Consider the following 23,446-nt stretch of genomic DNA (forward strand, 5'->3'; position numbering starts at 1 on the left):
GAGAGTGAGAGGGCGCACGCAAGGGGCGTCTACTTGGAATCTCGCTTCCTTGTTATTGCAGGAGAGACAGGATGTCAAGAGGCCTAAGGCAAAAGGAGAAGTTGCGGCTGGGAGAGGTGCCCAGATGGGCTCCAGGTGGGCCGGGGTCAGTGATGGGGGGGCCTTCTCTGAGACTTGGCCCTTGGTGGGAGGAGGGGTTTGCTACTTACCTGGCATGTGGAGGGCCCCAATGCCCGCTGGGGAGGTGGGTCTCAAGAGGGGTGGGCACACCAAGGAGAGGTGGGGGCCAGGCCCTGGGGCAACCGCACACTGTTTGTAAACTGGACCCAGGCAGGGCAGGGGGACCTATAGCCCTTTTGCGCGGTGGGAATAAGGGTGAATGGAGAGGTGGGGACTTCAGGCCAGAGGGGACTCTCTGGTCAGCCTGGCCCGTCAGGGAGCCCCCTCAAATGGCCGAGAACCCCAGGAGGAACCCTGGAAGGTGTGGCCCGGGACAGTGGATGGGGCACTGCCAGGCAGAAGGAGCAGCCTCACCCATGTTGAGGTTATTGCGGGGTCCCAGGCCTCCACGGAGGGGGCGGGGGTTGTGGAGCCATGCTGGGTGAGGCTGGGTCCCTCTGGTCTGTTTTGCTGCCTAGGGTCCTGAACCAACCTGCAGGTGCCTCCTTGCTGGGTTCCCTGAGGGGTGTGCTGAACCGCAGGCCTGGATGCCCTCTGGCAGCTGCCCACTGAGAATCCTGGGGCGGAGTTACTGAGGCGTCTGGATGCAGCCACTGAACACACGAGGCTACACGCACACATGTGCACTCCACATGCACTCACACTGCACACATACCTATTCACGCACTCACCCCCTCCCACTTCCAGGGCCTCTCATTCTCACACCCACACCCCAGTACCAGAAACTTGGGAGACGTGGGGATGGGGTCAGCCCCAGGCTGACATGTTAGACCCCAGCAGAAACCCAGCAGAAATTCCTGGCACAGATCACCTGGCCGCCTGCCAAAAGCCCAGGCCCCTGAGTCCGGGCTAGGGCAGCAAGGACTGAGAAGGATCTGAGAGGTTTCCCGGGCCTGGGGGAGGTGCGGTGGGCAGGCGGGCCCGGCCCTGGGCTCTGCACTCACTCCCTTGGCCTAGGGATGTAGGGATCCCGGAGCCCTTCAGTTGTCCTGAAATCCCTGTGGGGGAGGGGAGAGCCGCCAGAGCTCCACCTCTCTGTGTGGTCTCGGCTGGCTGCCCTCCTTTTGGGCTCAGTGTCCTCCTCTGGGGACTGGGTGGTGGGGAGTTGGGCCCTGTGTCTGCACATACACACTTCTGCAGCCTCCAGACATTTGCTACATTTTGCAGGGGGCCTGGTCCCTCCCCTCCAGCCTCCCAGGAAAGGGGCAGGTGGCCGCTGAGCAACGCCCCCGCCCTCAGCTCATCTCCCTCCTCCCAGCTAGTGCCCAGGGGCCCTAAGGCCCTTCTCTGCCCCAGCACTTCAGCCCCTTTTCGTGCCCAGGGTGGGGGTGGGGGGCGGGGAGGCCGGGAGGGCAGGACCGGGGGTGGGCCTGCAGGATGATCTGCCAGGGGGTGCAAAGGGCCGGGAGCAACTAGTCAGGGTTCCAGGGTTCAGGGAGGTTTGGGGAGTCTGCCGGCAAGCTCCCTTGCTCCTGGTGTCAGGGGGCCTCTGAATCCTCGGGCCTGGGGGGCTTGGCTCCTTTTGGCGGCGATCTCACCAGCCCGCCGCGGGCCGGGCGTCTACCACTACTCCCTCCTGCCGCCGCGGGGGGCTGGCCGGTTCGGCCCAGGGCGGCTTCCCGCGCCCCGGCCTGGCTGCTGCACGGCGCCCCGGGCCCGAGGGCGGCGGGGGCGGCTCAGACGCAGATCTCGATGGCCGTGGCCAGCACCACCTGCCCTTTGCTCTTGTCCGGGCGGCCGTCGGTCCTGCCGGGGGGCCCCGGGGGAGCCAGGCCGGGCTCGGGAACGGGGACCGGCACGGGGACGGGCGCGGGCCCGGGCCCGACGGCGGGGGCCGCGGGCCGGGAGCCGCTGCCGGTCTCGGTCAGCACCGTCCGCTTGAGCGGCCCGGGCGCCTCGAGGCGCAGCGGCCCCGCGGCCGGCGGGCGGTCCCCGGCGGGCTTGCGTGCGCGGTGCGAGGGCCGGCGCCGCAGCTCGGACGTGAGCTCGTGCTTGAGGAAGCGGAAGACCTCCTTGGCAGGCCCGCGGCGCTCGGGTTCCAGGGCCAGTAGCCGCTGGAACATGCGCAGCGCCGGCTCCGTGAAGCGGCGCCACTGCGACGGCAGCCCCGGCAGGCGGCCCCGCTGCCAGCGCACGAACTCCTCGAAGAAGGCGTCGGCGCCCGAGGCCGCCTCCCACGGGAAGTTGCCGGTGAGCACGCAGAAGATGAGCACGCCAAAGGCCCACACGTCCACGCCCGTGTCCACCGCGAAGCCGTCGGCGCGGCCCGCCTGGCACACCTCGGGCGCCGTGTACGGGATGGTGCCGCTGACCCGCTTCACGCGGCAGCCCACGCGGCGCGTCATGCCGAAGTCGGCCAGCTTCACGCGGCGGCACTCGCGGTCGAACAGCAGCACGTTCTCGGGCTTGATGTCGCGGTGCACCAGCTGCCGGCCGTGCATGAAGTCCAGCGCCAGGCCCAGCTGCTGCACGCAGCGCTTCACCGTGTCCTCGGGGAGCCCCACCTGCGGCCGGCCAGACGGGAGAGCCGATCAGGGGCGCCGGCCGGCCCCAACCCGGTCCTCTCCTTCCCGTCCCCACCACCACTCGCCTAAACTCCCTCCGGGTCCCTTTCCTGGGCAGATCCGGTGCCAGCCACCCTCCCTCATCCCACCTGGGCATCGCCGGCTCCCTCCCTGGCCCCGTGGTTTCCCACCTTCCTCACCTTCCCCGCATTTCCCGCAACAACTGTCCACAGCGCCTACACTGGGCCAGGTGCTTTGCTAAGCGACCTATCCGGCACGACTCAACTGCGCAGCACACGTTACATGCCCGTTTCCCTTACACCAAGGCCTTGTCACTTACCCAGTGAGTGGCAGAGCAGTTTCACCCTGGCCGACTGCAAAACCAGGTGCCTGGAATCCCCCCCGGGCACTCTCCCCACTCCAGGGCACCTCCTCTGGTGGCCCTGCCACCTCCCCTCTTGGGTCCCCACCTGTTGCTATGCAACTGCGGAGGAGGGGGCTGCTGGGCTTCATCCCATCACCCTGGCTGCTCCTCATCTCAGTGCATCATCTGGCTGATTGTGGAGTGTCTGTTTCCCCCTCTGGGACCAGAGCAGGACCTCGTCTTGTTTGCTGTGTATCCCCAGCCCTCCAAACAGTGACTGACATACAGTAGCCGCCTAATAAATGATTAAGTCAGGAGGCACCTGACTCCTCCTCGACTCTCATACTCCGGGGACCCAGAAGACAGTCTCCCCTTCCTCGGCCACCACCCATGTACCTGAGGAGGAATGATGTCAAACAGGTCCCCAGCAGGCGCGTACTCCTGAGCAAAGACGTAGCAGTCCTCGGTCTCAAACACTACGTCGAAGACCTTGATAATGAAGGGGCTGGAGGAGAGGCTGTTGGTGATGCTCACCTCCCGCAGGAAGTTCTTCAGCTTAGTTTTGCTCTTGTTCACAAACTTCAGTGCCATCTTTGTGCCTGGCCAGGTGACAGTGACAGTGGTGAAGACCCCTCTCCCTGTACCCCTGCACCTCACACACCCGTGCCTGTCTGCACAGCCTGCCCCAGCCACAGTGCACGATGATGGCCCCAGCAGGTGTGACTCTCCTCATCTCACAGGTAGGAGACTGAGGCCCAGAGAGGGGAAGGAACTTGTCAAAGGCCATGCAGCAAGTCAGGGGTCAGCCTGGGTCCTCCATGCCCAGCCTGAAGCCCTTGATGAGGAGGGCCTGTTGCTTCCTCCACCCTCTCATTTTCTTCCTGACATACTGTGTACCTATTTATCTGTCTCGCCCACCTAGAAGGCTGCTCTCTGAGTACAGGAACCTTTGTCGTGTTCGCTGCTGTATCTCCACTGCTGACCGATCAGTCTGGTGCACAGTAGGTACTCAACAGATGTTTCTTAAATGGATGAATATATAAGAAGGCACTAGACACAGAAAGATGAGGACCTGCAAGGCACACGTCCCTGACTCTGAGCTTGAGCAGGCATCTGTAGCCACCTGGGTGCATAGCTGTGACACACGTGTGTGTCCACAGAGCACTTACACATCACAGGCCTGCCTTCTGCACTTCATGTGCACAGCTCACTCTTCATTAGGACCCTACCAGCTGGGCATTAATGCTACCCTATTTTACAAAGGAGGAAACCTAGGCACAGAGAGGTTAAGTCACTTGCCCAAGGTCACACAGCAAGCAAGTAGCAAAGCTCAGGTGACCCCATGTCCAGTACTCCTCCTGTTGTCCCTGTCTCCTCTGTGTGCAGCTGTGGGCACTCATGCAGCCCCTGCCCCTGACTGACTGTGTGGGCACTGCTGTGAGCCTACACTGTGGGGAAGTCATCAAGTTCAGGGCTTAAGCAAGAAGGCCCTGGAGCTGATTACTGAGGTCTCATTCTAGCTCACACCCTCTGTAGCTGCACGACCTTGGCTGAGTGACTGAATCTCTCTGGGTCTCAGAGTCCTCAGTGACCTGAGAAATGGAGACGGCCACGCTGACCTCACAGGGCCCTCTCCCACCCGTTGGAAGCATGGTGCCCTGTTCCCGAGGATCCCCTCAGCTCGGTCCACCTCCCTGGGGGCTGCTATCACCGATATGCTGGTGATTCCCCAGACACCACCGCCAGCCCTGACCTCTCCCCTGACTCCAGATGTCCCCGGGCACATCCCCTTGGCTGTCCCAAAGGCACTCAGGATGGCCCCAAAGCAGCCCACCCTCCAGTCTGGGCACTCTGCCCAGAGATTGCTCCCTTGTCCCATCTGCCTGGTCCCCTCCTCCCTGGGCAGCTTCAGGCCACATTCTCTCCACGTGGACCACTGACTCTGCCTCCTGCTGGCCTCCTGGCCCCTGCAGAGAGCCCCAGCCAAGTCCCCACTCCTGTCTTAGAGCTGGCCACCCTGCAGACACTCACCTGTGCCCTTGTAGGCTACCAGGTCAACCTTCCCATAGGTGCCCTTGCCCAGCTCCCGGACGAGTTCGTAGTGCTTGGTGACGTCGCTTGCGGCCAGGGTGCGGAGGGTCAGCGCTTGCATGTCTTCAGTGAGGAGGGGCACGCCTGCACCCAGCCCAGGGGCGGTCCCTGGCCCACAGCAGAGCAGGGAGTGGGGCGGCTCGGGCTCTGGGCAGCCCACGCTCATCTTCTCCCTGGTGTGTGGCATGGAGTGTGACATCAAGCCAGGGCCTACTCCTCCCTCCCCAGGGCCCAGGATCCCCAGGGCTGGGTCTGAAGTCAGGCCGAAGATGACCACGAGGGGGCAACAGGCATCTTTGCTGCATCACCTTTCCCCCAAAGCTTCAGGGCCAGGCCTGAGCCAGCACTCCCCAGAGACACAGCCACTGCCTCCCAGCCCCCACTTGGGTACCGCTGGCCTGTCTCGTGCTATCATCCAGACACTGTGTCAGGCAAGGCACACGTTTTTATGTCACACAAAGACACACCACATACTGAGTTCACATGAGTGCTCCAGTTCACAAGTACTGATCAGCACCTGCTGCTCGCCAGGTGCTGTTTGGAGCCCTGGGGATGGAGCACTGAACACATAGACCAGACTCCCACCCTCACAGGACTTACGTCCCGGGGGGAAATGGACAAAACACAGTGAACCCATGAATTACATATTATGATAAAAGGTGACATGCACCATAGAGAAAATAAGGCAGGGGGAGGGGCTCCCCAGACACAAGGACAGAATGCCTGTCCTACAAAGATCCGCCCTCCCTCGCCCCTACCCTCCAAATTCACCGACCGACCCCTTCAATGTTCACAAGAGCTGGGTGGGGAGGCCTTCCTGGATACACCTACCCCCTCGGGGGTACTGAGTTTGCCTCCAGATGGTGCCGGGGAAGGGGGCAGAGAGCTGCAGTGGGGAGAGTTCAGTGCTGGGTGACAGTGAACGCCCATCTGGGGTCTGCATTCCTCGTCTGTCTAACGGGGGAGGCTTAGACCAGGGAGCTGAGCCCCCGGGAGCAGGTGTCCGCGTGTCCGTGTCTGTGTGCGCGCCAGCAGGGGAGGCCAGCGCTGAATCCGCTCTAGGTTGGACCCTCGGGAGCTGCCTCCTGCTGCAGCTCCTCTGCCCTCACTGCCTTCTCCCAGGTGGACCACCCATTGCTCTCAGCAGCCGCAGCCCACCCCTCAGCCGCCACCCCTGCAGAACAACCCCGCGGCTCTGAGGGAAGGCACAGACTTGGAGCCAGACTGCCGAGTTTGAAGCCTGGCTCTATGACTCGCTAGTTGGATGCCCTCGTGCAAGTGACTTCACTTCTTTGTGCCTCGTTTTCCCGTCTTAGGAAAGGATAATAGTATCTTTTCCCTAAGGGTCAAAGGACGCGAAGTGCTTGGTGCCTGGTGCACAGTAAGCACTCCCAAACTGTCAGGTGTGGAAGCGTTCTCACTCGGATGACCTCCATGCTCGCCTGCTGAGCACGGCTGGAGGCTGGGGACAGGGGTGAGTCCTCCCCGCGAGCCTGGCATCTTCACCCTGGCCCGGCCGCTCCCCTCTCAGGCCCAAACCCTCTTCTCCTCCTCTACCTCCCCTTCCCCCTCGGCACGACCCAGCCTCCCACTTCACGAGGAGAGGAGGAGCACAAGGAGGGAACCTCCTGCCTCCCACCCAGCCCCAAACGGAACTCCATCTGCACGTCCTCCGGTCTGGCTGGCGGAGCAGGGAGCCGTCCCCGCCCCCTCTGCTCTGGCTCCCGCCCCCTTCCGCTTCCTCAGGATCCTGCTCCCCCCGAGCGGGCCCCTCCCCTCCATTCATGAGCCCGCCAAAGTCCCACACGATGCCCTCAGCGTCTCCAGCGCATTTCACAGACTTGAAGACGGAGGGATGGCGCCAGGCCCACTGACACCCAGCCCTGCTTCCTCCGCCCCCCTCAGTGTGTTGAACCCAACCCTGCCTGGCACCGTCGTCAAGTCTATGCAGTCCCTGCTCCGGGCTGGACAGCACTGGGGCCCTCCTGCTGCAGGGCTAAAGCGGGGTGACATCTCCCCACAAGTCTTCCTCTGGTTGCAGGGCTGGAAGGGGTCAGCTCTCTCTTCTTATCAAATGTCCACCCGCTAGCTGGGGGGAAAGGACGCCGAGTGAGAACGACCTGCTCTGAAGTAGCCGGGAGAGGTAAGGCCGTTCCTGTGGAGAGTGTGCGGCTACCCTACCCCACCCCACCCCGAGGGGTGCTGATGAGGGCACACCCTCTTCATCTGGAACTCTTCCCCCTGCCCACCCCGGCGCTGGGCTGCTATGCTGACCTACTTCTCCTGATGTGTGGACTCCCCAAGGGCTGCTGAGGCGGGCGGGCCGCGTGTGTGCGGGCACATGTGTGCACACGTGTGGCAATGCTCCCACTTTGGGCTTTGGCCCTGTCAGATCAGTTTGGGCTGTTTTCTTCATCTCCTGGGAGCTTGACTGGCAGCCGCAAGTTGCTAGAAGCCCTTCTTCCCTCCCCACCTCCCTCCCCCAGGGACTGTCGGGTGCTTGGCTTATCTCTGCTGCTTTGGCCTCAGAGTTGCCCTGGGCAGGCACCGGGCTGGGTGGGGGGCACACCTGCTCCCTCACCCCAGGCTCAGCCCATGCTCTGACCACTGCCCAGCTCTGCCTCTCTACAGCTTGAACACGCCTCTCCAGTGCCCTCCACCATTCCTGCTGCCTGCCTTCGCTGCCCCCTGCCCCACCTCCTCATCTCATTATCCTCAGGTTCCACTCCTCCAGGAAGCCTTCCCTGCTGCCCCAGGTGCCAATTTCTGCCTCTGAGGGGCCCCAGGGTTCAGACAGGGTCTGTATGTCTCTCTCTCAGGGCCTCTGTTGAATATGGTGGTCTCAGCTATGTCCCTGTCTGTCCCCATCAACAGGCCAAGAGCACCCTGGGGGCTGGTATTACATCAAATTCAACTCTTCCTTGTCCCTTCTCTTGGTTCCTAGGGTCCAGGTTGGGGATCCTGCATATTGCCCCCCCCTCACTCCTTCAACCTCCCTCTCCCCTCAGGCCTGTTCTCTGCAAGGTGTCAGCAGGAGACAAGGAATTAACCCGCACCCTGTCCCTGCTGCTGCGTCATCCCCCCAGGTACACACTGCCTCTGTCCCACTTACTACACACGTGACTTAAGAGGCACAGGGGGGAATGATGGAAATGGCACGGGCCTTGGGGCTCAGCAGGCTTGGTCTTGATCCTAACATGCGCCACTTTTTAGCTGGGTGACCTTGAATAAGTCACATCACCTCTCTGGGCCTCAGCTTCCACATCCATAAGATGAAGAAAATAATAACAGTAATAGCAGCGGCTCACACTTAAATATACTCACTACATGTCGGGCCCTGTTTGGAGGATGAACTCATCTCACTTTCACAATTCCATGAGGTAGGTATTATTATCATCCCCATTTTAGGGGTGAAGAGAAAGAGGCACAGAGACTGAATAACTTGCCCAAGGTCATCTAGTTACTGCTGGCTTTGGCTCCAAAGTTGGTGCTTTTAATCACTATTTTTTCCCCCAAGTCAGAACGTGTGAACATCGCATCCATATCCCTCAGTATCTGAGCGGGGAAACGGAGACCCAGAAGAGGATAGAGCCTCAGCCAGGGATGTGCGTGCCGTCACGGAACTCCTGCGGAGAGCCGATTGGGTGCCAGGCACCGGTCCAGGTGTGCCACGTGTAATTAACTCAATCCTCACAACAGTCCCTGAGGCAGGTGTACCGGCTCCTTTTTTCAGGTGGGGACTTGAGCCCAGAGAGTGAAGTGAGACACATCAGCCTCACTGGTGGTTGAAGGCATAGACGTCTGGCATCAGGGGGAACTTGACCTAAAAGTATTTTACCTTCGTCTCTGTCACTGCCTCCACCTGGAGAAGCAGCTGATGACCTGACAGCCGTGAACTTCCTAGCACCAGGCAGCAGAGGTCCCGGCCAACCTCCATTCACCCGGTGTAGCTGGTGCTGCATCCGTGCACACTCGAGCTGGCTGTGCTGCCCCAGGGGACCCCACGTGACCTGCACTCAAGTGTGTGTCCTCACTGGCCCCAAGGGAGGCCCTCGATTCCCCATCTGGGGTGCTGAAGGCAGGAGGGCGTCACCCAGTCTTCATGGCATTGGTTGTGGCCCTGACCACAGAGGCTCTGGCCCCATGGGCTGGGTCTTCTGCCACAAGCTGGGAGGGCCACGGTGGTGGGGGGAGAGTTTCCCAAGCAAGAAGCAAGACCGAACCATCTACCACTTCCTGTTGGCAGGTGGCTCAAGCTGGGTGCCACTGTCATGAAAACAACACCCAAAGCATAACCCAACTCAGGCCTACTTTGGGACTCCCTTCCCCACCACATGCACACACGCAAACACACACACACACATGTAGTGCCAGTCTGGCAAAATTTCACTCACTTGAGTCCTCATAAGTACCCTGAGAAGGGGGCAAGATGCCTCCCATTTTAAAAATCAGCTTAATTGAGGTATAACTTGCATATCACAAAACTCCCCCATAGCAAGTGTGTAATTCAATGATTTCAGTAAATGTACAGAGCTGTGCAACCATTGCCATGATCAAGTGATGCTTTCTACTTTATGGATAAAGAGCAGAGGCCCAAGAAACCTCTGACTTACTATGGTTATGGCAAAGATGACTTATGCCATAAGTCATGCGAACCATGACTTACTATGAGTTATGGCAAAGATAGCCAACTGCCCATCAAAGCTTTGTGTTCCCTCTTCTATAATACAGAGCTGTTTTGGAGGGTGGCTGTCAGCAGGGAGCTACATTTTCTCCTCTCCCCTGCTTCCAGGTGTGGTCATCTGGTGTGGCCACCTGCGACCGGTTTTCCCCAGTGGCATGGGAACAGAAGTGAGGTGTCACTTCTAGGCTGGAGCTTTTAAGAGTGGCTAAAGTTTCTTTCTCTTCTTCTGTGGCTTGATGCAGAGGACTCCAAGACTCTAGAAGATGGTGGTGGAGCTACAAGATAGGAGGAGCCTGGGTATGCGAGGCCTCCTGCTGACGAGGACTACCTGCTCTGTATTTTGTGAGCCAGAAGTAAACCTGTTTTGTTAGGCTGCTGAGATATATGGGGCTTATTTGTTACAGCAGCTAATACTGCCCTAATTCAAGAGTTATGTAGCAAGTAAACAAAAGAGCTAAGATTTGAACCTCAGTGTTTTCGACTGCCTGGAATGTGGCCAGACAAGGTAACCTGGATGGTGGTAACACTGGCAACCAAGAATCCAGTTATAGGAGTAGGTGGAGGGTGATCAGCCTGTGAAGGGAAGGGAGACTGCTCTTATCCTGTCTTGTGGGAGAATAATAATACTGGCAAATGTTTACTGTTTACCATATGCCAGATGGTACGCTAACAGTGGATTAAATCATTTAATCGCAAGATGTCTCAGAGGCGGGTGCTACTATTATTATCCCCACTCTACAGAAGGGGATACTGAGGCACAGATGGGCTGAGTAACTTGCCCAAGAGCTAATAACTAGCAGAGTGGGATTTGAACTCAGGCTATCAGGCTTTAGATCCCATGCTCTTATATGCTGTGTCCTGCGAGGCTCCTACAGGCAGACCGAGGCAGACAGCAACTCAAAAATGAGACAGTTCTCACAGTCTCACAGTCTCACACAGGGAGGAAGTGCGTTCTCTGCCGCTGGGAGCAGAGAAGCAGATACTGGAAGCCCATCTGTTGGGGGAAATCAATGCAGGGTGAGGCTGGACCGAGTCAACCAGGCCTTTCTTACTCTCACTCTGGGAGTCCAAGATTCTCTGTCCCCATGCCCGGGTCCCCTCTCTCAGGTCGCTGGAACCATGCTATGCCCTTAGCACAGGCAAACCCCAAGGGTATCCTCAACAAAGCCCTGGCCTGGAAGGATGCCATTAAATAGTGATTGTGCCTGGGTGGGTCCCCTCTCTGGGTCTACTCTATTATTAAAAATCCCTGTGAAAAAGCAGCCACGAGGTGGAATTTCAGGTACCGAGTGGGGACACGGAGCCCCTCTGGCTTCTCTCACCTGCTTCACTTTGCTTCTGTCAAGGGAGGGGCTGGAGCTTCATTCCCTCAGCCTGCGTGGCTGAGCCAGCTCCCCACACCCTGCATTCTCCGCATGCCCGCCTCCCCGTTTCTCCCCTCTAGCCCTCCCCACCTGTGGGGTCAAATAAATTGTCTCAAGACCAGATTTGACCTGATCCTTGCCTTGTTCTGCATTTTCAGTGGTTCCCTGTATCGGCCTGTGGTGTTTTCTCCTGCCCAGCATCACTTTCCCTTTCCCCAGGGAACGGTCCCTCTCTCAGTCCAGTGGTTTAGTAGGGCTGTCCCCACTCTGGCTTTAAGCGCAGGTCTGACCCAGGGCAGGCCAACCAGGGGATCCATCCCATCCGCCAGGTCACCGTTGACTGGTTCAGAGATGAACACGTGACCAAAGGTGACCCACTGAGATCTTGCCTTAGGACTTTTGCTGAACTTATCAGGAAAGAGATACCTTCTGACCCCTGGGCTGCAAAGCTGGAGGACACGGGCCTGGAGCTGCTGGGGGCTGGCTGAGCCACAATCGGGAGCACCTGACCGAGAATGAAGCAACAAAGAGACAGGAAGAGCAGAAAGATGGAAAGACTTATGATCCCAAGCACCTGGCTCCAGACATGCCGAAAGCCAATTATATGCCTGAATGTTTGTTTCATGAATCAATACATTTCCTTTTTGGCTTAAGCCAGTTTGAGTTGAATTTGTGTAACTTACAGCCTAAGGCCTCCAGACAAGCATATCTATTTGAGCCCAGGCACTGTGCTGGGTGCTGGCACAGGGTGAGTAGGTTAGATAGAGGGTATGAGATAGAGGGTGGGTATGAGCCTACAAATCAAGGAGGCAAATAAAGAAGGACTCAGATAATCATGAGGCCAGGAAGGCCATGATCAGTGCTCCAACATTTCCAAGAAGGGTGCTGGCAGTGGGGATCAGGGTACCTTCCTGGAGGAGGTGACACCTTAATGGGCCTTGGAGGGGATTAACAATCTAGCAAGAAAGCCAAGAGATCCTTGAAAGCAAGCCCCATGCCTTAATCATCTCGCTATTCCTAGCACTTAGCCAGTGTGTGACAAACGCCCGGTGAATAATTCTTTACGTGTTTGGGAAACTAACTTTTTATATCTTGGCTTTCCTGAATGTGACCCTGCAGGCACATAGCTATTTTCCCAAGGGCCTGCGTAAGATATCATTAGCCCCATTTTACAGGTGCAGAGACTGATGGCCAGAAGAGAACAGTGATTTGCTCAAAATCACATATAAAGTTAGTGGCAGGGCTGGGCTAGAAGCCAGGGCATCTGCAGGGCAAGGTGTGGTCTCGCTCTAACAGCCCCAGCCCCAAGCACAGCAGAGATGGGAGTGGCTGAGAGTGACAACTGGCCACTGTGAACAGAGAGGCTGGAGTGCTGTGATGAGAATGATGAAGATAATGGAGAAGAAATTTACAGCAACAGCTAACACTTAAGGAACCCCTGTCCTGTGCCAAGTCCCTCAGGTAAATTAACTCGTCACATCCTCACAACATCCTGTGACATGGGGACTGCTATTCACTACAGTTTACAGACAAGGAAACTGAGGCACAGAGCGGTCATGTCACTTGCTCAAGACCATCCATCCAGTAAGTGGGAGAGCCAGGATTCAAATCCAGGCATTATCACTGCAGTGTCCAAAAGCTTAACCACTATGGTTTACTGTCTCTAAAATGATACAGTTAAAATTATCATTTATTGTCTCAGTTGCCAATTGTTTACATTGCTGCTGCCATTCAATCTTCACAGCAACCCCATTTTACACATAAGGATGCTGAGGCTCTCAGGGGTTAAGCAATTTGCCCAAGGTCGCTCAGCTGGTAAGAGGCAGAGCCAGGAACTGAACCTTGAACGACTCCTGCTCTATCTCCCTTTTCCTACACTTGGTCTCTGGTTTGCAGCCCAGGCCTCCCTCCAGCCCCCTATCTTCAGCACCACAGGTGTGGACAGCACCCGGGCCAGCCCTGCACAAAGTGCAAGGTCAGGGGAGGCCCGAGGAGGCTGGGCAGAAGGATGGAGGAACGGCTGACAAACCAAACCCAGGCCCCCAGGGCTGGAAAGTTATGTATGGATATATGTACTGCCGTTTATTTAACCAACTGATAGATGTTGGGTGTGCTCAACCTTTTGCTGCCACAAACAATGAGTAGCCTTGTACATCAGTCATGTTGCAGTGTGCAGATGTGTATGATCAATTCTAGAAATGGGTTGTCAGGTTAAAGGATGAGTGCATTTGGAATTTCTGCAGAGAGCTCGATGTCCCCCAGAGGGCTGTTGCACTGGCCCTCCCCCAGCCGTGCAGGGGAGGGCTGCTTCTTGGTGGAACACAGCAGCTGCTGCCTGCTCCCTCACCCTCTCTGGGCCTCCATGTCACTTTGTTTAGTACGTTACTTTGAAGTGGGGGAAAATAGGAATAAGTTCCTCATTTGCTTGCATGTGCATAAAGTAACTCTGGAATCAACCAGACACTAATGAAGGCACCTGACCACCCTCAGCACTCACTCCCACTGGCCTGAGCTGTCGGCAGCAACCTCCTAACTGCTCCCCCCACGCCCCCCCAACCCCAATCTCTTCTTGACACAGCAGCCAGGGAGCCCATCAAATCCCAATCAGATCACATGACTCCCCAGGTCAACACGCTCCACTGGCTCCCATCTCATTCCAAAGTCCTTACAACAGCCTTCAATTTACCCCTCTGACCCGCCTCCTCCCTCCCTCTGCTCCAGACACACTGGTCTCCCTGCTGTTTCCTGAACACGCCAGATCCCCGCCTGGTGGCTGTTCCCTCTGCCCCCAGACATCCACATGGCTCATTTCCTCCAAGTTCTGCTCAAACAGCACCTTCTCAACTAGGGCTATCCTACTGCACTCCCCTTTTCCTGCTTTATTTTTTTTCCCCAGTAGAGTGTATCACTGTCTAATGTAATGTCTACTGTGAATGTCTCTTTTTCCCACTAGAACTTAAGCATTGGGAAGGCAGGGACTTTGTTGGGCTGGTCTTGTTCACTGCTGTACCCCCAGCAGCTAGCACAGTGCCTGGCACATAGTAGGCACTTAATAAATATTTGGTGAATGAATGAATAATGAATGAACAAATGAATGTCTGGGGAGAGAAGTGGGAACTGAGCGAACAGGGGCAGGGCGGGAATTAAACTTTTCACTAGGTACAATCCTGTTGGGTCTGGGGGGTGTAAGGAATCAGGCATGGCTGGGGGTCCAGACAATGCCAAGGGAGAGTGTGAGGAGAGGTCGTGCCCACTTGCCCAGGCTCAGCACCCCAGGGTGGTCCCCTGAGAGGGGCCTGGGGAGGAGTGGTCCAGTTTGATTGCCCTGAACTTCCACATGGAGCTGGCCTGTGCTCAGGAAGGTGGGGGCAGCTGGGAGCCCCCTTGACACCTACCCCTGATGGGAGCCCTCCCCCTACATCCCCAAAGCCAGTGCCCAGTCTGGTTCTCTGCCACTTAACACCTTCTCGGAAGGGTATCCCTGACCCTCATGTTTCTTACCCCAGGGCAGAAATCAGTTCACATGTGGGCGCTCCTATTTGCTGCCAGGGAGTGGGGGGTCCAGAGCTGGGCCCTCTCACCCCAGAAAGAGGCCTGTGAGTTGCTTGGGTAAGCTCTGGCCTCTGCTGCTGGTCCCCAGGGAGCCCTGTCCAGCTCCCCCGTCCATAGTTTTCCAATCTGTGAAATGAGCTATTTCATATCCCTTCATGGGTCATCAAAGTCTCAGTACGCTTTCCCCTGAAAAATGTCCCCAGCCACCACATACACACTTCTACACACAACACCGGGGGTAAGGGCCCCAGGGAGCCCATAAGAAAGTCCAGGTAAGTCCTCTCCCTCCCCTTGGTCCTTTGACACAAATACAGACTCTGCCAAACATTCTATTCAGGGTCAAAAGGAAGAGGAGAATATTCTCAAATCTTTTCGTCTTCCCTCATGGTGCAAATTCTGGCTACATCCCCTCTCGCTGTGTGGCCTAAGCTGTGTGGTCATACACCTGCCTAAGCCTCAGTCTGCCCATCAGTAAAATGGGGTGAGAATGCCTGTTTAACATGATGGGTTCCTGTAAGAATTAAAGGGGCACTTCCTACAGTGCTTGGCACAGAGCAGATACTCAGGAAGAATCTGCTGGGCAGAGGGGCCTGAGACCTTGGTTCCGTCCTGGACCCTGACAACTCTGCACCGTCTTGAGTGAGGCTGTACTCTCACCGAGTCTTGGTTTTCTGTGCTGGACATTGGGGCCGTTTTGGCTTTGCTAAATCTTACCCCCAGAACCTGCTTGAGCCAGGAAGGAGCTTGGAGATCACGTGGGCCAGCCCCGAGATTTCCCAGGTGGGAGACTGAGAGGGAGAGCTGAGACTTTCCCAAGATCAAGCAGCAGAAGCTGGAAACAACATTCTTCCCACTGCCCTCCCCGCCAGGGGCAGCCTGGGGTTCCCTGTGCTGCCCGGCTCCGCTTCTGGCTCCAGCCTCTGCCTCAGCCTCCCCTCCCAGCTGGTGCAGTCTGCCCCTTCCCCAGGGCACATCCTTGGTGGTTATTAATAGCTGGTGCTGCCGCCCGCCTGCAGCTGGTGCCCAGAGTTGGGACAGACCCTCCAGCCAGGCCCTGGGGGGAGGTAGGAGCCCTGGGCCTCCTCGTTCCCAGCCTACCTGTGGCAGCCCCTGTGGGTGTGAGAGGAGGCATGAGCCTTGTTGCTGGGTGACGTGGACAGCCCAGCACTCAGGGGCCTTGGCTGGGTGTCCACCAGTGGACAGGGGCCGGCCAGTGGGGAGATGGCTGGGTGAGCAGAGGCTCCCTGAAGAGATGAGCCCTTCCTTAGCTAAGGCCCTCACCTCTCCCCAGTTCCATGAGCCCCTACTGAAGGATGGAAGTGGGGATGTAGCCTAGCTTAGGAGCCTGGAGCCCAGATTCAGCCAACCCTGGGTGGAACCAGGTCACCACCATGTCTAGCCATGAAACTTTGGGTAAGTCACTTACTTTCTCTGTGCCTCCATATCCTCATCAGTCAAATATGGTTAATAATACTTTAAATAGGTTAAAGTATTATTAATAATAGCTGACATTTATGAGCCACCTAAAGTGTAAGTATTTTATACAGATTGACTCATTCAAACCTCATAACCATCTTAGGAGAAGCTGCTATTGCTATTCCCATTATATCCCTCACAGCTCAGGAACCTGAGACTCAGAGAAGGGACGATGAAGTAACATGTCCAGTGGCACACAGCTAAGGCGTGGCTTACAGAGATCTGCCTGGCTCCAGAACATTTAGTAAATATTTGCCGAGCACCTACTATGTGTTTGGATCTGGAATACATTCATGAACCAGACAAACAGCCCTGTCCTCAAGGACCTTATATTCTAATTTGGAGACAATGATAAAGGTAAGTAAGAGATGTCAGTCAGACAGTGAGAAGTCCTAAAGGGAAAAACAAAGCAGGGAGAGGTGAGGAAACGCCGGGGATGGGGAATAGGATTGTAGATGGTGGGGTGAGGGGGGTCAGGAAAGGCCCCTGAGAAGGCTACAAGCATGTGGAGACTGGATCTTGTAGGAGAAGAGCCCTGCTGGCAGAGGCAAGGTGGGGATGGCAAGGGCCGTGCTTGGTGAGCTCATGGAACAGTGAGGAGGCCGGCATGGCTGTGGAGTGGCGGGTAAGTGGCAAGGGGCCAGAGCGGAGTGTAGAAGTAAGGGATGGGGGGCAGTGGGCAGGGCCTTGGAGGCCATGGCGAGGACCTGCCTTTCACTTGGAGATGCACGCCAGACTCTGGACCTGAGCAAACCCTTCCTGAAGCCAGCCATGTGCCAGGCCCTGAGAGGCCAAGAGACAGCAGGAACCCGGCTCCGCTGCACTTGGAGACCCCCAGTCCAGCCCCCAGCAGCATCCCACCACTGTCCTTGGAGGGGATGAGTGAGGAAGGAATAGAGGAGCCTTACAGACTTCCTTCGAAGATTCCTCTGTGCCACAGCTCTCGGCTGTCGTGGCCCCAGGTGAGAAGAGGTGTGCGGGCAGTATGTCCAGGAACGCGGCCAGGGCCCAGGTTAGGTTCTGCTGGGTCCTTCTGGCTGGCCGTGGCCTGTGGACTATGTGTGAATGATGGAAGAGCGGGCAGAATCTTCTCCGAATCCTAGATATGGAAGCTTGAGTAAAGACCTTCACCCAGAGCCTCCATTTTTTTTTAAACTGTACAAGTGGGACTACCATTTCTGCTCAGGGCTTCAGGGGACTGATAGTAACAGCAAACCATAGAGGGTACTCGGTGCCATTCATAGCACTCTACAAACCTTCATCACTTAATCCTCACTATGACCCTACAAGGCAAGTACTAGTATCATCCCCTTTTTTGTAGTTGAGGCACAGAGAGGCTAGGCACGTGGCCCAAGGTCACACAACAAGTTTAGAGGCTGTGCTTTTGGCCATTAACCCATGTTAACTGTTGGCCCCACTCCCTCCCAGACACACTTGGGGTCAGGGCTGGCAGGTACCTAAGCTCTCGGGATGGGATGATCTCCCCGCAGGACTGTGGGCTCCAGTTCGAGAGTAGGAAGCCTTCCTGCTATGTTGGGGGGCCCAACAGAACAGAAGCTACCCTGGGGCAGGGATTTGTGCAGCTTCAACAGGGCCTGACCAGGAGGAGGACGAGGCAGCTCTGTCCTGTCCAGTCCCCACCCCTGCCCCTCAGGGCCATCCCAACACCCAGAGGCAGGTGAAACATTCTCTGCCTCTCTCAGGACTGGCTAAAGCCACAGGGAAGGAGAGCAGGTGCAGTGGGGAGTCACAGTGGCTGGACCCACTCATTTGCATATACCGCTGGGGGTGGCAGAAGTATTAAGCAAACACTTAAGTAGCAGGCAGAGCTAAAAGTGCTTTATCATTTAATCCTCCTCACAACTCTAGGAAGGAGCTAGTATTGATATTATTCCCATTCTACATCAGAAGAAACTGAGGCACGGAGGACACTGCCTCATCCAAGGTCACACAGCTAGTGAGTGGTCGAGGCAGTCTGATGCCAGTTTCACCCAAACCTTTGGGGGTTCACAGAGCTGGGCTCAAATCCCCACTCTGGGTTAAGGAGGTGCTGCTCTCGGTGCTAAATGAAAAAGGTTGTCCAGTGGCCGGTGTGGGGCACCTGACACTGAAGAATGCTTCCCTCCAACCCTGATATTACATGGTTCCCTGAATGGGGGCTCAACGGGGAGTCTGGAGCTGTCCCCTCTCCAGACTGTGGCCAAACTATATGGCGGGTGGAGGGGAGGATGGGGAGAGGGTGGACAGGAGAGGAGAGGGGGCTCTAACGGGCCCCACCAGGCCTAACACCGCAGCTTCCTGAGACCTGGAAGGGGGACCAAGGGAATAGGGGAGGGAGGGGGTAGTCTGGAGAAGACTAGGTCTGTTGGAGATGCTGGTCCTGGCTCTGGCCAGAGGCCCATCTGCCTGGAGGAGGAAGCCTGGGGACAGAAGCCTGGCAGGCACCTCACCTAGAAAGCAGCTCTGGGCATGAAGAGGACCTCGACTACAGCTGCCATATATATGTCCCACCCCTCAGGCTTGACTCTCACCCTACCCCACCTGTAGCAGGGGCAGGTAGGTCCTTAAGCACCATGCAGAACTGCCCCTCAAACACCCGCTTCGCTTTCCTGGGGACAGCACCAAAAGCCCTCTGGCTCCCCCAGAACAGCTATAGGAAGACCAAGGAGACATTACCACCAAGGGTTACTTACCCACTTGCCAATGTGCCCTTTCCAATAGGAGCCAGTAGTTTCTGAGCACTTTTCACATGACAGACCCTGTCCTAGGCCCTTTTCATGCTTTAGCTCACTTAATCCCCCTGTTGATCCTGAGGTAGGTATTATCCTTGTTTTCCACATAAATAAAATGAAGCTCAGAGAGGTTAAGTGACTTGCCCGAGATCACACAGCAGCTAAATGGAATTCAGACCCAGAAGTCCAGAGCCTGTGCTCTCAACTATAGTGCTCTGCTGTCTCCTTTGGCCTCGGGCTGCTGTAGACCTTCATCCAGGAAGATGGCACAGTCCCTTCCAGGGCCATGCCCAGTGGCTGGGGCCCAGTGCTGACTCCTGACCCCTGGCTCAGCTACTTAGGATCACCCACTGGTTTCCTTAATGTTTAGGGTATGTCAATATTTTTGCATGACTTCTGCATATAGGCCCGCATGTCTCCTGCCCGACCAAAACTACAGCAGTTTGGACTCAGTCCTAGAAAGTTAGAACAAGGAGGAAGATTATGGCTGAGAGAACCTCTAGTCCAATTCCTCCCTGACACATGGGTAAACTGAGGCCCAGAGGGCAGACCTCCCCCAAGAGTCCTCAGTAAGACCTGGGTCTAGAACCTTGGACTTTTGCTCCCAGGCAAGTAGGACAATTAAAACAGGTTTTTGCTGGCTGAATCCTCCTAATCTAGAGGAGGGGGCACAAGATGGGGCCCAGAGTGGAAAGTGGGACCAGGCTAGAGATGCTTCTGGCTGGAGGAATCCAGGCTCACTTCACCACTTAGCCCTAAAAGCCTCGGAGGGACACTGCTCTGTACCGGTTCTAATTTGGCCATGGGGGAGGCAGGAAAGACCCATGTGTGCAAACACACACAGACAAAGGTCACCCTCTGAGCAAACATTTTCTGGCCTCTACCCTAGGCCTGCAAGACCAGATGCCTACAAGAGGGGCCAACAGGTCATGGAAATGAGTGAACAGGCCAGGTGGGGCCTGGGTCAAGCTGCAGGGTGATAGCCAATCTAAAGAAGGTTGTCATTCTTTGGTTCTCACCTGGGCTTATCACAGCATCTGATTTTTCAAGAGGATCGAAAAATCAATATTTGTGTGTGAAACTATGTTTGTTTACCATTGGCAACAAATACAAACATGAGAAAAACACTGTTTGCATCAACAAAATGTGTCTAGCAGTTGTGTTTTACAACATGTGCTACACGATATGCTGGGCTCTGGGTTAGACAAAGCCGATGCAGCAGGGAGGGGGCAGACCTGGTCCCGCCTCCTGGAGATCGGAGTCTGGATGTGGAGACACACTCTCACAGCACATATAGACACGGGCCACCGTCTCCCAGCCACCAACCATCAATCAGTCCAACTCTACTCTCCACTCTGTGCCAGCCCAGGTCAGATCAAAAGGGGAGGTGGAGAGCTGCCCTTAAGCCATCCTATAGTGGGGCTTTTCAGGTCGGGGGAACAGCACATGGTAGAGGGAAGGACTTGGGGGACACAGACATGAGCCAGAAGTAGAGGCTGGAGAGTGAGGAGCGGGAACTGGCACTCAGGAGGTGGTTTTGGGCCACACTGCAAAGGGCTTTGATGGTGCTTTATTCCAGACTCAAAGGGGAGCCTCTGCAGGTTAGTGAGGAGGGAAGATCTTACTCCCTTGTCCCCCTCTGGCCTCTTGATGGCTTTCCCTAGTCACAGTGACTCAAATCTCCACTCTTTAGCCTCTCACTCCACTCCCTTGCTGGTGGGTCGTCTGACAAGGCCCTGGGCTCTTGGGAACCCCCCGGGGGAAATGAACTCCTTTAGAGATGGAGAGGACACACCTGGATGCTTCTGCGGCCCAAGGGCGACCCACATCCACCCCACTGGCTGCAGAGTGAGTGGCCCACTGCCGTTATCTCTGGGAGATGCCACATGCTTGCCCAAGGTCACCCAGTCTTCAGGGCAGTTGGCTCCCCCCACAGCCTGGGCTGAGGGGGACTGTCTCAACTGTCCTTGAACTGAAGGTGGGGCTGCCAGGGCTCTGGCCTGGAGCTCCCCAACCTCTTCTCCGGCTGATCACATCCTACCCCTTAGGTCCATGCCAGCAGCAGGTGAGGGTGGGGGCACTTGGTACTGGGAAGCGGGGAGAAGAGTAAGCTGCTGCCCAGGCTCAGCGCCCCCAAATCTGCAGCACTATGTGGGCCCCAGGGTGGAGAGTGGGACCAGGCTGGAGATGCAGATCCTGATGAGGACCAGGTGCTTCAGGAGTGGGGTCAGGACCGGTCAGCTGGGCCTGACCAGACCCACCTCAACTGATCCAACCAAGCTCAGACTGGGCAAATTGAGATCAGCCCAGATATCTGATGAACAGGAAAGATCAGGAAAGATCAGGAAAGGGGATGAAGTGGGAAAAAGGACCTTGACTCCAGGGCCTGGTACATCACAGACACTAGCAAAAGGTTTGTTGAATGAATAAGTGAACAAAGGAACTCCTGGTGGGGCTACCTGTACTCAGAGTCCTACCTTCTTCAGCATCACTGCTCGCCTGCAGAGGGCTCAGAGAGAGGAGGCTGGTGGAAACGCCAGCAGCCTAGAGTGTGTTCCCTCGGCATGGTCCAGTCCCTTCTTACGATCTCTGATCCAGAATTCCAGAATAAAACATCCCCTGGACCTCTCATCTTCCCATGAGCTGCAAGGCCTGGGGTTCAGGACCTCACTGAAGGCCAGGCTGAGGTACTGCTTTGTACACTGCCTATAAAGCTACAGTGAGAACCTAGAATGGTTCCTTGGTTGTCCAGGATACACTGACCCCACCTGAGGTTTGGCCATGGGTGTTTTGGAGGTCAGGAGGAGAAGGGAGGGCCTTGGGTTTGCTGCCCCTGGGGTACATGGGGACAGAAAGGTGCCCTGACCTGAAATGGCTTCTTCTTCCAGACTTCCTTCCCTCCCCAGAAACCAGAGCCTCACTTTGGAAAGGGCTTGTCCCCTCCCTGTCCTGAAGGGAGCACGAAGCATGGCCTGGGTGAAGACACTCCTTCCCAGCCTGGGTGAGGGGCAGTGGAATCGCAGAGAAAGGAAGGGAATCCCACCCATTCTCTCAAACACACCCCTTCCCTGTCTCTCGCAGACAAAGACACACACCCAAAGCCCCAGCCATCACCCTAGGGCCACACACTGCAGGCCCCCTCACCTGTGGACACCCCAAATCTTTTCTTCCCAGGGGGGGACTTCACTTGAGAACTCAGCCTGGCCTTTGGGGGAGGGGTATATACACACCAAGGACCAAGGATCCAACAGCTCCAGGCTCACAATTTTGGGGGGTGGACTCCCCACCCTCTTCCCCCTTCTCTGTGGCGCAAGGGTCTCTGCCACCACTCCCCCGCAGGGCCGGGAAGCTGTGCCCAAACCCCAGGGCCAGGGTGTGGGGTGGGGGAAGGGAGAGGAGGAGGGGGCGGCTCCTCCAAGCGAGACACAAAGAGACGTCCTTCAGCCTCGGCTCCATGGCGACGCTGGGGAGGGGGCGGTGCGCACCCAATACTTCCTTCCCCACCTGCAGGGCTAGGGACCTCGGCGGCCACTCACCTGCTGCCCCTCACCTGGGCCCGGCTTACCTGGGCTGGGGCCGCGGGGACGCCGCGGCAGGGGGCCTGGGCGCCGTCTCGGTTTTCGTCGTCAGCCCGGCCCGGGGGGCTCAGGGCGCCACAAGCATGGGCTGGGATGAGAAGGGCGCCGCGAGGGGCTCAGTCGCCCCAGTCCTGGAGCTTCGGGGGGGGGGGGTCCCAGAGGCCTCTTGCTGGTGAGGGATAGCTCTTGCTGTCCTCGGGTCCCTAGATTTGGGGTTTCTGTGAGCCGGAATCGGGGAGCGGGGGAGGTCTAAGACCCCTGATCTAGGGGCGTTCTGAGCTGGGTCTTCGTGTCTTGAGGTGTGGAGTTGTAATGGCCAGGATCTTGAGAAGGGGTCCCCACAGTCCCGGACAGGGGGGTCACTGCGTTCTAGGTCTTGTGGGGGCCCAGACTGAAGAGGGGGTGTCTTCGCGGAACCGCAGGGAGGTCGCTGTCTTCTGAATACGGAGGTAGTCTCCGCCTTCCCCGGCTGGGGAATAGCTCTGTGTTGGATCTGGAGGGGCCACCCACTTTCCTAAGGGTCTCTGGGTCCTGGATGTGGTGGGGGGATCACCACGCTCCCCGGCTGCGGGGGCTTGCTGAGTCCCGGCCACCGCAGGAGCTGGGAGGAAGCCCCTCAGCCGCTGGGGGGCTCCGTCGCCGCCGCTACGAGCAGCCCGGCCCGGCGGTCCCGGACCCCGGCCTGGTCCGGGCTCTGGCTGCGGCTCCTGCTCGCGCTCCGCCTGGTGCTCGGGCCCCGGCCCCGGCCCCGGCGCCCGCCCGGGCTGCGCTCCATCGCGGCATCGCGGCTCCGCCCTCCGGCCTGCGCGCACCTGCCCGCCTGGCCCGCGGCTCCGCCTTCTGGCTCGCGCGCCGCCGCCCGCCCCTTTGTCCGCCCCGCTTGGCGCGCGCCCTCGCGCACGCGCACTAACCCCGGCGCGC

General features: G+C 57.3%; 1 protein-coding gene and 1 long non-coding RNA gene across 4 annotated transcripts; one reads left to right on the plus strand and one right to left on the minus strand.

The window, feature by feature from the left end:
* On the minus strand, positions 1 to 22,746 carry SBK1 (SH3 domain binding kinase 1). 2 transcript variants are annotated; one of them, XM_081256511.1, is made up of 4 exons: positions 22,513 to 22,746; positions 5,080 to 5,312; positions 3,445 to 3,647; positions 1 to 2,684 (listed from the first exon to the last, which is right to left on the minus strand). In XM_081256511.1, the coding sequence occupies exons 2-4, from the start codon at positions 5,303 to 5,305 to the stop codon at positions 1,857 to 1,859; spliced, it is 1,257 nt and encodes a 418-aa protein (XP_081112637.1). In that variant the 5' UTR covers positions 5,306 to 5,312; positions 22,513 to 22,746; the 3' UTR covers positions 1 to 1,856. The 2 variants fall into 2 exon arrangements, with proteins under 2 accessions (XP_081112637.1, XP_081112638.1); XM_081256512.1 differs by lacking the exon at positions 22,513 to 22,746 and adding an exon at positions 17,124 to 17,295.
* LOC308628741 lies at positions 6,937 to 11,793 on the plus strand. 2 transcript variants are annotated; one of them, XR_014017572.1, is made up of 3 exons: positions 6,937 to 7,282; positions 8,657 to 8,802; positions 10,066 to 11,793. It is a non-coding gene; the product is annotated as an uncharacterized lncRNA (long non-coding RNA). The 2 variants fall into 2 exon arrangements; XR_014017573.1 differs by lacking the exon at positions 6,937 to 7,282 and adding an exon at positions 8,146 to 8,225.
* Positions 22,747 to 23,446: the final 700 nt, after the last annotated feature.

This window comes from Mesoplodon bidens (assembly GCF_964165515.1).
Source record: "Mesoplodon bidens genome assembly, chromosome: 15".
Lineage (NCBI taxonomy): Eukaryota > Metazoa > Chordata > Mammalia > Artiodactyla > Ziphiidae > Mesoplodon > Mesoplodon bidens.